Source organism: Oratosquilla oratoria, chromosome 12 (genome assembly GCF_046742065.1).
Source record: "Oratosquilla oratoria isolate Oo_2021 chromosome 12, ASM4674206v1, whole genome shotgun sequence".
Classification (NCBI taxonomy): Eukaryota; Metazoa; Arthropoda; class Malacostraca; order Stomatopoda; family Squillidae; genus Oratosquilla; species Oratosquilla oratoria.
The window spans coordinates 61609369-61625481 of NC_134788.1; the positions used below are offsets into that span (position 1 = coordinate 61609369).

General features: G+C 40.2%; 1 protein-coding gene across 1 annotated transcript; it reads right to left on the reverse strand.

Annotated features, from left to right (window-relative positions):
* Positions 1 to 1318: 1318 nt before the first annotated feature.
* Positions 1319 to 11895, reverse strand: LOC143030825 (uncharacterized). Its single transcript, XM_076194042.1, has 2 exons — positions 11833 to 11895; positions 1319 to 3740 (listed from the first exon to the last, which is right to left on the reverse strand). The coding sequence occupies exon 2, from the start codon at positions 3613 to 3615 to the stop codon at positions 2992 to 2994; it is 624 nt and encodes a 207-aa protein (XP_076050157.1). The 5' UTR covers positions 3616 to 3740; positions 11833 to 11895; the 3' UTR covers positions 1319 to 2991.
* Between the last annotated feature and the right edge of the window lie 4218 nt (positions 11896 to 16113).

A 16113-nucleotide genomic window follows, 5' to 3' on the forward strand; every position in this document is an offset into this window, starting at 1 on the left:
TCCTTTCAAATTATGTGGGCTTGTGGGGTCTTCAAGCAGTTTCTCCCAGATTTAGGAGCTTATTAGGAATCAAGGTCCTCGTTAATCTAAGTAAATGTAGACTCCGATGACAAGACGTCTTGTCATTTGGTCAAATAAAACAAAAAATCATAATAAAACAACAAAATGTTTGATGATCAAACAGCACCAGAAAAATATGACGTCATATTTTTCTGGTGCTGTTTGATCATCAAACATTTTGTTGTTTTATTATGATTTTTTGTTTTATTTGACCAAATGACAAGACATCTTGTCATCGGAGTTGAATGGGTTAAGTAAATGTAGACTCTTGAGGCCCTCTACCTTAGATATGCGTACGTGACTTTTTACACGCACGAATCACCTTTCTAGTCCGACAGTACCCTTTCAGGTCGGCGGTAGACGATGCTGCCTGGCTTGGGTATTATTCCTTGCCCGAGTCCGTGAGTATTGAGCTAGGACTAAATTATCATTATTGATTTTTTTTTTTTCATTCTGTGAGTAAATAACTGGGAAAGAGGTATAATCATATAAAACAGAGATTCTAGGTAATTGAAGTCGCCCGGGGTGACAAATTAGCTGCGGTAGGAAACGACATAAAAGAGGTTGAGTGGACGAAACCAGTTCCAGGAATTAGGAATGGGAGAACACTCAGGGAGGGTTCGCCGCGCCATCAAGGGTGGCGTAATCAAATCATTACACATGGTGATGCAGCCCCTACAGGTTAGTCATAAGATGTGCTCCTCGCTTAGGGGATCTGTGTAACATAATCGACATAGAATTTGTAGTCATAGAAGGATTATGATGGGGAAGTTGATTCGATTACGCATGAGGACGACGCTCCCAAAGGTTGCTAGGTAGGGTGCCAAGCGTCCTTAACATTAAACAGACCAGTTAGGTTATAGTACAGCCGTTGCCTCTGATTGCCCACTGGCTAGTTGTTGTATGAGATAAAGTGTTCCAGAGGAAAATATCGTACCAAAGTATTGTATTCTAAGCTTGTTAGCATCATGAATAAAAGCAGCAACGACTGCAACAGCACTGTAGGAAAGAGGCCAAACGCAGAGTATGGGAGTTCAGTATATTTGACGTTTCGCCCAGCAGGGCTTCTTCAGAAATAACATAGTGGAGAAACATTTCACTCCTTTTATAGCCCGAGCTATAAAAGGAGTGAAATGTTTCTCCACTATGTTATTTCTGAAGAAGCCCTGCTGGGCGAAACGTCAAATATATTGGACTCCCATACTCTGCGTTTGGCCTCTTTCCTTGTTAGCATTATGCTCCTTGTAGATTCAGATAAATGCGTAGTTAGAATTTCTGTATGTACATGCGTGTCAGCGTGAACGTTCGAGAACTTACTAATTGCCATTGGTGCCTATTAAGTAATTATCAATTTATTTGTAATGCGAAAGTTGAATGAATGGGATATAGATCATTATTACTATCAAATTAAGTTGTTGTATAACTGAAAGGGGTATGTATGTAAATTTCTGTGCGCGAGTGAATAATCGAAATAATTGTATAAAATAAGTCATTAACAACTGTTGGAGCACGCTACCCAAGCCTAGTCACGCACGCAGTAGTCGTGAGCTTGCTTCTGGTGAGTACAGATCAATTCTTGACTGTCGTGAGGGTGAAGTGAAGACGTAGATTGTACATTCCACGTACAATTGCAATAAAAGATTACCTGCCGTGTTTTACTCCACCTTTATTATTAACCATACAATAAAAATGTTGTTGTTTTTTATTTGTTTATTTATTATGATTTTTTTTTTTTTTTACCACGGCCGGAGGGTCATGGAATAGCCTAAGCACAAACAAACACATTTGCACACACTGTCTACTGATTCTAAATTCATCAATGAATGCACTGGCTCTTGTCTGAGGTGGTCTGTAGATTACAATAAAAGCAAATTTCCTCCCACTAAATTCACAACTTTTTGCATATGCTCAAAAGTACTCCTTTTCTCTGTATCAATTAATCTGATCTTCTGGAAACACTTTTGAAATATACTATCTCAACCACCTCTTTTGTCTGTCCTTGCTTGGATCACTTTGAGCCCGACTGTCTTCTGAAGGATCTGACTCGTTCTATTGGATATTCGGGAGTTGTGTGGCCTCGTCTACAGGCAGATGTGATCCCAACGACCTTTGCAACCAAGCCAGTCCTTGGGTCGACCCCCAAAGTGACCAAAGGTCGAAGAAGTCAGGTTTTTAACAAACGCTAGAGGTGAGGTATTGCTAATTACACTGCAGCGTTTGCCACTAAGCCAACAAGGTCATTACTCTAGGCTATAGGCTTAAGTAGCTTATGTAACGCACATTTTCATAACCTGTGCATATCATGGATGTTCATAAAATGTGCTGCACCAATAAATTCAAAATTGAACCCACAGATAACGTATCCATTTGACATGCACACGTTATGAAGATTAGTGAAAAGGTTACGTTAGGTAAGGTTAGGTTCATAATGTGTGCATGTCTAATGGGTTTGTTGTCTGTGTGCCCAATTATGAATTCATTATTAGTGTTGCACATTTTAAGGAATATTCATAATCTGTGCATATTCACAAAAGGTGCAAAACAGCCTACACAAATGACATACCACATGCGTATTTAGATCTAGACACTATGATGGGCCATGATGCTGAATATGACTTTCCCAACACTCCCAAATTATGGCATATATTGTTGGCCTATGCCCACGTGACATGAGACTGAGACTGTCATGGCTGGCACTAGGCCTAAATTCCCCCTCCCCCCGACACCTCCAGCAACTACAGTACCCCCTTCACCTTAGGCCTATGGAAACAGCCCTAATTAATTGTAGGTCATCACGTGATTTTTGAGAGCATTATTTGATGAGAAAGCTGCACCGCACAGGTCACACTTGAAAGGCCTCTCTCCAGCGTGATTAATCACGTGATATTTGAGAGCACTATTCCCTGAGAAAGCTGCATCACACTGATTACATTAGAATGGCTTCTCTCCAGTGTGTCTCTTGGTGTGATGTTTCAGAAGAGCCGTTCCTGATGAGATCCACCCTGCATCACACAGGTCATTTCCGACAGGTTTCTCTCTAGTATGGGTCATCACGTGATACTTGAGATTACACTTTTTTAAGAAAGCTGTACCGCACGTGTCACATTTGAAAGGCTTCTCTCCAGTGTGGGTCATCACGTGTTGTTTGAGATGACCATTTCCTGAGAAAGCTGCATTACACAGGCTACACTTGAAAGGCTTCTCCCCAGTGTGGGTCACCATGTGTTGTTTGAGAAGACCCTTTTGTGAGAAAGCCGAATCACACAGGTCACACTTGAAAGGCTTCTCTCCAGTGTGGGTCATTGCGTGATGTTTGAGAGAACCCTTTCCTATGAAAGCTGCATCACACAGGTCACACTTGAAGGGCTTCTCTCCGGTGTGGGTCATCATGTGGTACTTGAGATGACTCTTTTGTGTGAAAGTTACATCACACAGATCACACTGGAAAGGCTTCTCTCCAGTGTGGGTCACCACGTGTCGTTTAAGATTACCCTTTCTCGAGAAAACTGCATCACACAGGTCACATTGAAAAGGTTTCTCTCTAGTGTGGGTCATTGTGTGATATTTAAGAAGACTTGTGAGATAGGTGTGCCGCAGATGACACAAGATTATATCTATATGACGAATATAGGGAATCTTCAGATACTTTTTCCCAGGAATTGTTGATAGCTGCTCTCATCCTGAAAGTAAATATGTAATAAATATGACAACTAAGTTTTTGAGAGAATGTAATAGGAGTGACACCACACCAAGGAATACAAGTAGAGTGGGACATTGACCAAAATTAAATCAGGGAAGGGAATAAACATTTCATAACAAGTTTAAAGGAAGAAGAAAGAAATGGAAGGTTGAACAAATACTAAAAAATATGGAGTAGTCAAAATGATTCAGGGAATAATAAAGCGAAAGACTCAACAAATAATGCAGAGATAGAGCCCACAAGAAAAAGAAATCAATGTATGATATAGGATACAGCACCACAGCTGGAAACAAGAAATCTAGTAAAAAGTTTTTGCAGAGGACCACTACACACACACATCAATCAAGGATTTCAAAAATCAATGTTGGAAAAATTCATGTGATTCTGATATTCATTTTTACAATAAATCACTTGTTTTCCGTTTGTCGAAGAACCCTCTCACCCTCTGCGTGATAAGTAAATTACTTATAGGTTAGGTTAGATTCACCTCTCACTTTCATCAAATACAAAGACAAGGAGCACAGTAGGAGTACCCCCACAGCAATCTTGTAAATCAACACAATATTTCATTTTCAAGGTTATGGTGAATGGCACTATTTTTTAAACCTTACAATATAGATTCATACTTGCTAATATTTTTGGAGTATCACGAAAATATACAAATACATTAACCAAAGTGCAACAAATTAAGATAACAAACAATTCATACCAAAGAAGATTAAAAAGAAAAGAATGAGAAAAAATGAACGATTAAACAAATGTAAAAACTACCGTCTGGGGTATTGGCTACTTGTTATTGTGGCAAAGTAGCATGCAGCTGATACTTTAGGGTCTATATGGGGCGCCCAGAGCCACACATCATTTTGTCTATGATAGAGGAAAACTCTGCTCATAGAGAAATGATGACACTTTTATACTACGACTGTCCCTCCGTTATGCTGTCCTCCAACCCCTTCTTACTGTCCTGTACCATTTCTCTGAGTATTCTTTTTCTGTGATGGGGGAAAAGAATACTGCCACCAAGTATTCCCACTTGGATCGTAAGAGGCGAGAAGAAAGGGACGAGGATTGGGACTAGGCATCCTTCTCCTTGTAGCCCCACAGGGGACATTCCTAAACGAAAAAGAGAAGGCATAAGAGGGGCTGGAAGTTCTCGGACAAGCACCTTAAGGTTTGGGTCTTTTAATGTGTGTGAATGTGGTATAGATGAGAGTAAAAGGGAAGAGATAGGTAGTATGTTTGTGAGAAGAAAGATGGATGTGTTGGCTTTGAGTGAAACTAAGTTGAAAGGGAAGGGTGAGTGTAAGTTTGGGAGTGTAAGTGGGAGGTTATCAGGAGTGAAGAGAGGGCGAGGGAGGGAAGGGGTGGCCATTCTAGTAAGTGAAGAGATAGGTAAACGGGTGGTGGAGTGGAAGGAGGTTTCCTTAAGGATAATGTGGATGAAGGTGAAACTGGGGAAGGAGATGTGGGTTTTTGTAAGTGAATATGGGCCTGGCAGTGAGAAGAGTGTAGAAGAAAGGGAGGCCTTTTGGATAAATTTAAATGAGTGCATAGAGGATTTAGGAAGAAATGTCAATGTAATAGTACTAGGAGACCTTAATGCTAGGGTAGGAAATGGTCCAATCGAAGGAGTGGTTGGGAAATGTGGAGTTCCAGGAAAGAATCATAGTGGAGAGTTGATGGTGGAAATCTGTCTAGAAAGAGAGTTGATGATAGCAAATACAGTGTTTCGGAAGAAAGTCAAGCATAAGTACACATGGGAGAGGGTGGTAGATAGAGCGCTAATGGATTATGTAGTGGTGAATATGATTATGATAGGAAGAGTTAAGGATGTACATGTGCTAAGGGGAGAGGGTGGGGGAATATCAGATCATTTTCTGGTGGAAGGTAAGTTGAGAGTGGAGGATAGATGGAGAAAGAGGAAAGGGACAAAAGGTAGGGAGGTTCTTAGAGTGAACTCTTTGAATGAAAAGGAAAAGGAGAAGGAGTACGGAAAGAAGCTGAAGGAGGAGTGGGAGGGAATAAAGGGTAGAGTAGAGCTGGGTGTGGAGGAGGAATGGGGATGGTTCAAGGAGGGAGTCATAAAGTGTGCAAGGATGGTGTGTGGAACAAGAAGGACAGGAGGAAATAGAAGGAAGGGTAGTGAATGGTGGGATGAGGAAATAAAGAAGGTTGTAGAAGAGAAGAAGCGAGCTTTCACAGATTGGTTACACAATAGGACGAGGGAGTCATATGAGAGGTACAAAGAAAAGAAAAGAGAAGTAAAGCAAAAGGTAAAGGTTGCAAAGAGGAGAGCAGATGTGAAATGGGGTAAGAGTTTGACAGAAAATTTTGAGAGTAATAAAAAATGTTTTGGAAAGAAATTAAGAGAGGAAGAGGAGGCGAATCAAGAAGAGAAGAAAAGGTAAAAGGTGCAGATGGAGAGATGATAATGGAAGAGAAGGCAGTAAGGGGAAGATGGGCAGAATATTTTAGGGAGTTGCTAAATGTGAAGGAGGATAGGGAAGGAAAGATTGCTGCAGTGGGAGGTGCGAAGAAAATGAGAGTGATGAGTGAGGAGAATGGAGGAGAAATAAGGAAGGATGAGGTGAAGGCAGTTGTTAAGATGATGAAAGCAGGTAAGGCACCTGGTCTGGATGGATGCCATGCAGAATGTCTGAAAAAGGGACGTACAGTGATGGTGGACTGGTTGGTGAGGTTATTTAATGTTTGCTGGAGAGAGGGTAGAGTGCCAGAGGACTGGAGGAGTGCTTGTATAGTTCCTCTTTACAAGGGAAAAGGGGACAAGTGTGAATGTAGTAGTTTCAGAGGGATTAGCTTGTTAAGTGTAGTTGGGAAGGCTTATGGGAGGATCTTGATTGAGAGGATTAGGAGAGGAACAGGAGTAATTGGTGAGGAACAGTGTGGATTTAGGATGGGTAGAGGTTGTGTAGATCAGATCTTTGTGGTAAGACAGATATGTGAGAAAGCTATAGGAAAAGGGAAGGATGTTTTTTGGGCTTTTATGGATCTGGAAAAGGCTTATGATAGGGTAGACAGGAAGGCACTGTGGGAGGTTAGGCGGATATACGGGATAGGAGGAAAGCTTCTAGGAGCTGTCAAGAGTTTTTACAACAGTAGTAGAGCATGTGTCAGGATTAGAAATGGAGAGAGTGAATGGTTTGAGGTAAAGGTGGGACTTCGTCAAGGATGCGTTAAGTCGCCCTGGCTGTTCAACTTATATACATGGATGGGGTGGTGCGAGAGGTAAATGCAAGGGCAGTGGGCAAGGGATTGGAGATGGTTAAGGAAAATGGAGAAAAGTGGGAGGTGAGCCAGCTGTTGTTTGCGGACGACACTGTGCTTCTAGCAGGGTCAGAGGAGGGATTGAGGAAGTTGGTGGCAGAGTTTGGGAGAGTATGTGATAGAAGAAAGCTAAAGATAAATATGGGTAAAAGTAAGGTGATGAGATGTACAAGGGGTGAAAGTGGCAGTAGACTAGAAGTGAGCATTAAGGGAGAGCGACTGGAGGAAGTGGATAGTTTTAGATACTGGGGTGCAAATGTGGCAGGGAAAGGTGGCGTGAAAGTGGAGGTAGAATGTAGATTGAGAGAAGCGAGTAAATGCCTTGGTGGATGAAAGAGTGTAATGAGGAATAGACATTTGGGAATGGATGCTAAGAGGAGACTGTATGAAGGAGTGATTGTGCGAACAGCACTGTATGGGGCAGAAACATGGAACATAAGAGAAGAAGAGAGGAGTTTGAATGTGTTTGAGATAAGGTGTCTGAGAAGTATGATGGGGGTTACTAGGCTAGATAAGAGTGAGAAATGAGGAGGTGAGGAGGAGAACAGGGGTGGAAAAGGAGCTGGGAGATAGGGTTGATGAAAGAATATTAGGATGGTTTGGACACATGGAAAGAATGGGTGAAGAAAGACTAGTAAAAGAGGTGTGGAAGGCAGATGTGGAGGGAGTGAACATGAGGGGATGTCCTAGCATGAGGTGGTTGGATGGGGTGAAGGGGGCTTTGGGGAAGAGGGGAATGTCTGTTGAGGAAGGATGGGAGAGGACAGAAGACAGGGGTGAATGGAGAATGGTTGTATATGGATGATGTTGTGATTGCATGAGGTGGAATGGGCAGGGGGATGGGAGATGAGGTAGTATGTGTGAGCACAATTTGATGCAGCACGAAGGGATTTCTCCCCGTCCTCTCATTTTATGCAATGGGGGGACGGAGGGGGGTCGCCGATTTAATGAAGCGGCCTTGCTGTGGATGTGCTGTGTCTTGCGACACTGCTTCTGACCCAGGGTAGAGGGGTGTGGAGTGTTTTCGGGGATGAAATGGGTGGGAATGTTATTGTGCCTTGTCCTTTTTGGCTACCCCCCTGGTAAGGGAAAAAAAAAGCCTTGGTATATGTATATATGTATGTATATATATATATATATGTATGTGTATATATATATTTATATATATATATATATATATATATATTATATATATATACATATATATGATGGAACGGTGAGCAATGGGTAGCTCCCATAAAAGTTTTCCGAAAGACATAGAAAGTTCTTGTAGATGAAGACCACTTTATTAAAACAAGTGTTCTTCATCTACAAGAACTTTCTATGTCTTTCGGAAAACTTTTATGGGAGCTACCCATTGCTCACCGTTCCATCATCAGAGATGTAGAACTTCTCAGCAAAAAAGTCGTGAACGCAGAAGCTGCTGTGAACTTCAATCAAAATTGTCTACATGAGAACCTGCTACCGAAATACACCAATATATATATATGTATATATATATATATATATATAATATATATATATATATATATATATATACATTTTAACAACCACAATGCACTTTAATTGTAAGCCATCAAAGGCCAGCATGGAAGTATACGAATGCGAGAAAGTATTTGTACAACACAGTGTTGTACAAATACTTTCCCGTGTTTGTATACCGCACTTCCAATTGTACTATCTTAGTGGAGATGGGTTGAACACAAAATTTCATATGTGTAACTCGAGCATACAAATATATAAGAAATAATGCGCTGAACTTATATCTCTCTTGATAGCCTAGTTGAAAAGTCACTATCGCACCTGTCATGAGGATGCCGGGTTTGCGTTCTGGGAAGTACCAAATTTCAATTTCAGCATGCTGGCCTTTGATGGCTTAGAATCAAAGTGCATTGTGGTTGTTAAAATTTATCTCTAATCACTGGGACCCATTCGGTGTTGTACAAATACTTTCCCGTGTTCGTATACTACCAATTGTACTATCATAGTGGAGATGTGTTGAACACAAAATTTCATATATGTGTATGTAACTCAAGCATACAAATATATAAGAAATAATGCACTGAACTTATATCTTTTTTGATAGCCTAGTTGGAAAGACACTGTCGCACTTGTCATGAGGATGCTGGGTTTCAGTCGTGGGCAGTACCACATTTCAATTTCAGCATGATGGCCTTTGATGGCTTAGAATTAAAGTGCATTGTGGTTGTTAAAATGTATCTCTAATCACTGGGACCCATTCAGTCTTGTACATATATATATATATATATATATATATATATATATATATATATATATATATATTCCTGTATATCATAATCATCAATATGCTGTCATCCTTTTTGGAAATTTGGAAAAGGCCCCCTCGTAATTAGTAAAGTGAAAATTAATGGGGAAATAATAAGGCACAGGAGTGTATGAGTAAACATTACATGGAGAAAGAAGCCACAAGAAAGAAATTAAAATCAGAATATGATGAAAGATACAATAGCAGCGAACACTTGAAATAAGAAATATTGGTAACATTTTTGCAAGTGTCTACACCCACCCAATAATCAAGGATGTCAGAAATCAATGTATGATTCTTGCAATTCCTTTAATGATTTCCATTTGTCAGGAAACATCTCAGCAGCACCCCACCCACCCCCATTGTAGAGCCACAGGATTGGCGGGTAAATGATTGAATTTTGGCACAAGTAACACACTGCATCCATAAATAAAACTATAAAATATTTGTCATCTATCTAATGAGTGAGGAAAAAGTCTACAGAACCTTAACTATTGCTAGGTTAAGTTAAACTCATCCCTCAACTACAAAAAAAAAAAAAAAAAAAAGCATGGTAGGTGTGATTTGCTGAGTTATGAATATTTACAACATATTCATGCTTGTACATCACGACAAATATTGGATGAAGCTATGGTTCTTTCTGTGACATTCCACTGCATGCATTTGAAGTATTCCACTCCCAAATAATGTATGATACTCCTACAATCCGCATCCATCGCAATGAAAAGAAGTTGCCAAGAATATATTACCCCTAGAAACGTATCCCCGAATTCGTTGCTTAGTATCTATGGTCGTTGCATGCGAGAATGTAAACAATAGATGAGTTTTGACAAGACTTCATTCTGACTACCAAATTGGAAGTGCCCAAATTCGACCAGAACTAACATGAAACCTAACGGCAACATCAAGTGATGAACAGACAAGGAAAATAACCTCCACCATACAATAAATACATGTGCACCATTGTCGAGCGTCCCCAATATTACACTTATTACCTGTAGGTAGGTCAACATGGAAATGGAATTCCTGATATTTGAGCTGAAGTAGTTCTCATGGGATGCAAAAAGTCGCTATGAGTATAATACAGTTTGAATGGCCCATCTAGCTGTCCTAGTTCTCGAGATATTGCATTTTGAATGGAATTCGGGCCGAAACGTGCGGTCTGTCTAATCGCCGATCAAACGTAAACAATGACGGTTTTTACTGACAGGCACAATTTTATATCAAAATTTAGCATATGGTTGAATTATTTAACCTATTTTCTTGATGTGTGATTTCCATGTAATATGATCATAGAATTACGTTTTTATCCTCTGCAAAATTACCCACCACAGCTACGAATACCATCAAATTACATGAAAATCACACATTTTAAAGAAAATATTTTGAATAATTCAACTATATGCAAGCTATTACACTAATAACACAATAGTAACAAACTTAATAGTGTAGTTTGATCCATACCACCAGTGATCATAGATAGCGGGCAGGACGAATCGTAGCTGTGGTCCGTAATATTACGGAGGATAAAAACGTAGCTTCTCTTTGATCAAATTACATGAAAATCACACATTTTAAAGGAAATGGTTCAAATAATGCAACTATAATCTACTACACTAATAACATAATAGTAAGAAACTTAATAGAGTGAAGTTTGATCCATACCACCAGTTATAGATAAGATGGCGGGATGGATGTTGATGTTATTATCCAATAATCCGACCCGATAGAAAAAAAACTAATTAGTACCACCGATTTCTCAGCTCTTCCGTAACACGCTGCCTTTATTTTGGTATTAGAATAATCCGCGAGACTAGTAGTGTTCGTTTATTTTGGTTAGTTGCCATAACTCTGAATTTATTTTGCTCATTTTTTATGCTGAAACATAAACCAATTTTCGAATTACTGCTGAATGCAAACCGACATGTTTATCTTTTGTTTTTATGTACCGACATGTAACTGATGATGTAATTGTTTGAAATTTACTACGATCGTAGTAAATACACTCGCATAACATTTGTATGAATGAAATTTCCGGCGGTATGTAAATTTGGCCGTTTGCATGGCGTGCGCATAAAATGACGCCCTATTGTGCTCGTCATCGACGGTGGCGCCTCTGGTGGTGTTTGACCTACCTATTACCTGCGTGCATGTCATGATGTTGTGCTTCTAAATTATATGCCACTTCTGGATATCACAGATGTCCTAGGAATCTCAAAGATTCTTTTTAGTATATATTAAGTAACTGCTCATACAATAAAGGATATATTTGTATTCAATTGATACGAAACGACTGTCTCTGGTCCCCTTAACCCCCTACGTCTGTTGTCTGTGTAACTTAGCGTAGAATAACAATCTAATGAAGACCACAATGGAAATAAGCGTACGTTTTTTTGTGTTATCCTCGGCAATTTTGTGATTATCATTTCGAAATATGTGTTATTGTATTTATTTGTTGCACTTCATGTATACTGATTCTTTGCCAAATAAGTTTACTTACTAATAACTTGTAGAGGACGAAGTGGCGGCCAGCCAAGATGAATGTAAACAAACAACATACGAGCAGAGTTGCCAGATTGGCCTTTTCTAGGCCAAAACCCTCAATTTTGGCTTCTTTTTCAAGCATTTGGCCTAAGGATATTTAGTTTGGCCTAAATTACTAAATCTGGCTTTTTTTTTTTTTTTTTAGAATGTGGCTTAAATATATTTAATTTGGCTTCAGTAAGCTCATCTGATAATAGTGAGTTGAATACTGAGTTCATTCGCCACCTCCTAAGACAAAACTAATCCATGTTATAGTCTACCATATAGTCGAGTGCGCGTATATTTTCTTTTCTTTTTATTTTGTTACCATTGTGATCCATGCAATTTGTCCCATTTACTCTTATGGCACAAAGATGAAATTGGACGAATCACCTGTGTGATGTTGATGGCGCACGGGATCCATGTGCAACTTTTGGCGTGATTTTTTTTTCTTAACTGTCTGACGTAATTTTAGGCCTTCAATCAATAGTAAGCTATGTTCATAAACAAGCAAGGAGTAGGCTACATTGGTAGGGTACTGGATATAGAAATATATTGTGTTTTGATTAATAAAATTGGTAAAATCATTTTCCATCCCACAAAAGCGTTCGTTCTGGTTGTTTATATTTATGTAGAGTGGAAAAGATCGTTGACATACAATTTTCATTAGTGTTTTTAGTGATTTTCAAGTGCTTGATTATTTAGGAGTATTTATTTTTTCATGTGCATGCATTTTAGAATAAGAATCAGCCTGCAATCTTCAATAGCCTAAGATGCCGAAATGGAACTGCAGTTATGACAGTGCCAGGAGGTACAGAGCTGAGTGGGAGAAAAAGTTTATGTTGGTGAAATATGCACCTGATGGTATTGTAAGTTATGTCACTGTAATCTGAACCCCAAAATGTGCTCATTACAAAACCATGAAAAATCGGAGAAACACAAGAAGAAGACAGTACACCAGCACTTGCACCACCAATAAATTTTCAGTCAACAACACCCAACGATGTCAAACAGGCAGAATTGGAACTTGCTGTTGCAGTCTGCTGCCATTGCTTAACTTCCTCTGTGGACCACATTGGTGAAATGATAAAAAAAATGGGAAAGGTAGCATCTTAGGAAAAATCAATCTTCTTAGAACTAAATGTGGCAAACTGACTACGGAAGTTGTGTCCCCAACCCTTAAACAAGAACTGAAGAAGGATCTAGAAGGAGAAAAATTTGCCCTTTTAGTAGATGAGTCAACCGATGTTGGGACAGTGAAGTATTTATGCATTGCGATGCGTTACTGCAGCAAAAAGGGAAAGAGAATAGTAACAGAGTTTGTTGGTCTTATTCCTGTCAATGACACAACAAGGGAAGCATTATTCAGTCATTAATTAAAGCTGCTGTTACAAATCTAGGTTTAGAACTTGGTAACTGCATTGGATTTGCAAATGATGGTGCCTCAGTTATGACTGGAGTTAATAACTCGGTTTGGACCCGAATACAGCAGGAGTCTCCAGATTGTGTGCAAGTAAAATGTATTTGTCACTCTCTAGCACTGTGCGTGAAGCATGCATTTGAGAAGCTGCTTTCATGCTTGGGATTTTTAATTTCAGAAATATCAAAATGGTTTTCCAAGATTACAGTAAGGAGGGCAGCTTACAAACAATTGTTTAGCATAATGGACCCAACTGAAGAAAGGAAAGGAACCTCGCTGCCATTTCAGCAAGCTTCTCAGACCAGATGGCTAGTACGCGGGAAAGTAATGTACAACATCTTGATGAACTGGGAAGAACTTAAGGCATACTTCATGTGTGCTGAGCAGGTTAGTGGAGCTGATGCCAGGTATAAGGCACGTATGATTTCTGACATCCTAAATGACCCAATCAACTATTTGTATTTTCACTGTGTCACACCCATTGTTATGGAGTTTGAAGGCGTCAACTCATATTTTCAAGCCACGGATGCCGATCCTCAGAGCATGGAAGGTGAGCTTGCTCAACATCATCATAGTCTACGGGCAAGAGTTTTCAGCCCAGATGAAAGTGAATTAGCTATATCCGAAGTAGATTTTGGAGCTCGCTTTGCCATGGAAGTGGAGAGGTATATCGAGATGCATCAAGTTAGTGGTGAAACGAAAGTTCAGGACGTCAAGGCCCGATGTTACAGCTTTCTCGTGGAGGCCATCAAGCAAGCTGAGACACGTCTGCCTCCTACGAGGAACATACACAAGGGTCTCAGTAGTCTTGACCCATCAAAACTTTTGAGTCAAACAGCAAGGGTGCCATACAAGGATCTACCTTTCCCTACCTTACGAGCACATATATATAATGCCATTGAACAGCAGTATAGGAATGTATTACATGTAAACTGGGTTGAAGAGGCAGTATTTGACAACAAAATACCAGATAACTCTGTTCAGTTCTGGATAGGAGTAGGTAATCGCTATGATACACTAGGTAACAAATCTTTTATAGACCTAGCAACATATGCATTGTCCTGTCTTGTCACACCAGTTAGCAATGCTCTTGTTGAACGCATATTTTCTCATGCTACAATAGTTAAAACAAAATTAAGAAACAGACTGAGTACAAGAACCCTAGATGCCATTATTCGCATTAGAACCCATCTGCACTTCAGAGGTTTGTGTTGCAGGAATTTTATGGTCCCACCTGATATGTAGTGCTTATTTTCATCTGCAAATATGTATGGAGATGAATATGATGTATGTGATGATGTGATTGACTATGTTTGAACACTGGCTATGTTTCCTTGTTTACCAAAGTCTGGTGCTATAATGCAGAATATAATTTTGACTTATTTTTTGTTGCTCATGAAAAGGATTATATATATTTATATTGTTTGTGGAAATAATGACCATGAAACTTGCATGCTGAAAAAAAGTACACTTTTAATTTTATTTCTGTTTCTCATTAAAAAGAATTATGAAACAAATGATCATACTTTTGACTTACTTTTTACACCGTTTATGAAAAATAAAGAACCATTAATTCATAGCATGCATATGATCTTTTACTTGGCACCACTGAGCTATTTAAAACATCTAAGTTCGTACGGAATATAATCATAGGGGGTCCAATATGGCGGCCACTGCATCACCCGTTGCCCAGACGGAGGACTTACGAACTACGTAGCGCTTGTGTACACAGATCGCCAATCCAGTAAACCACTATAGCTCATTGCTCAGTATATACATATACCAAGGCTTTTTCCCCCTTCCAAGGGAGGTAGCCAAAAAGGACAAGGCATAAAAACACTCCCGCCCATTTCATCCCTAAATACACTCCACACCCCTCCCACCCTCCCTCTCATCTGAGCACCTCCTGGATGACGGGTCATCCCTGCACCCTGCCCACCGCCCTGGGTCAGAAGCAGTGTCGCAAGACACAGTACATCCACAGCAAGGCCGCTTCATCTAATCGGCGACCCCCCTTCTCCGTCCCCCTTTGCATATATGGCGAGGACGGGGAGAAATCCCTTCGGGCTGCGTCAAAATTTACTCACACATACTACCCCACCCCCCCGCCCATTCCTCCTCATGCAGTCACAACATCATCCATATACAACCATTCTCCACTCACCTCTGTCTTCCGTCCTCTCCCTTCCTTCCTCAACAGACATTCCCCTCTTCCCCAAAGCCCCCTTCACCCCATCCATCCACCTCATCCTAGGACGTCCCCTCATGTTCACTCCCTCCACACCTCTTTTACTAGTCTTTCTTCACTCATTCTTTCCATGTGTCCAAACCATCCTAATATTCTTTCATCAACCCTATCTCCCAGCTCCTTTTTCACCCCTGTTCTCCTCCTCACCTCCTCATTTCTCACTCTATCCAGCCTAGTAACCCCCACCATACTTCTCAGACACCTCATCTCAAACACATTCAAACTCCTTCTCTCTTCTTCTCTTATGTTCCACGTTTCTGCCCCATACAGTGCTGTTGGCACAATCACTCCTTCATACAGTCTCCTCTTCGCATCCATTCCCAAATGTCTATTCCTCATTACACTCTTTAAACCACCAAGGCATTTACTCGCTTCTCTCAATCTACATTCTACCTCCACCTTCACTCCACCTTTTCCTGCTACACTTGCACCCAAGTATCTAAAACTATCCACTTCCTCCAGTCGCTCTCCCTTAATGTTCACTTCCAGTCTACTGCCACTTTCACCCCTTGTACATCTCAGCCTTTTTGCTGCATATTTTTGGCCTTTTTCTGGAGTGCATTTGGCATTTTTGGCTCATTTTTTTGTTG

What these genes read in the sequence shown, in the direction of transcription:
- LOC143030825 (XM_076194042.1), bottom strand. Translation starts at nt 3,615, where the DNA reads ATGACCCACACTAGAGAGAAACCTTTTCAATGTGACCTGTGTGATGCA.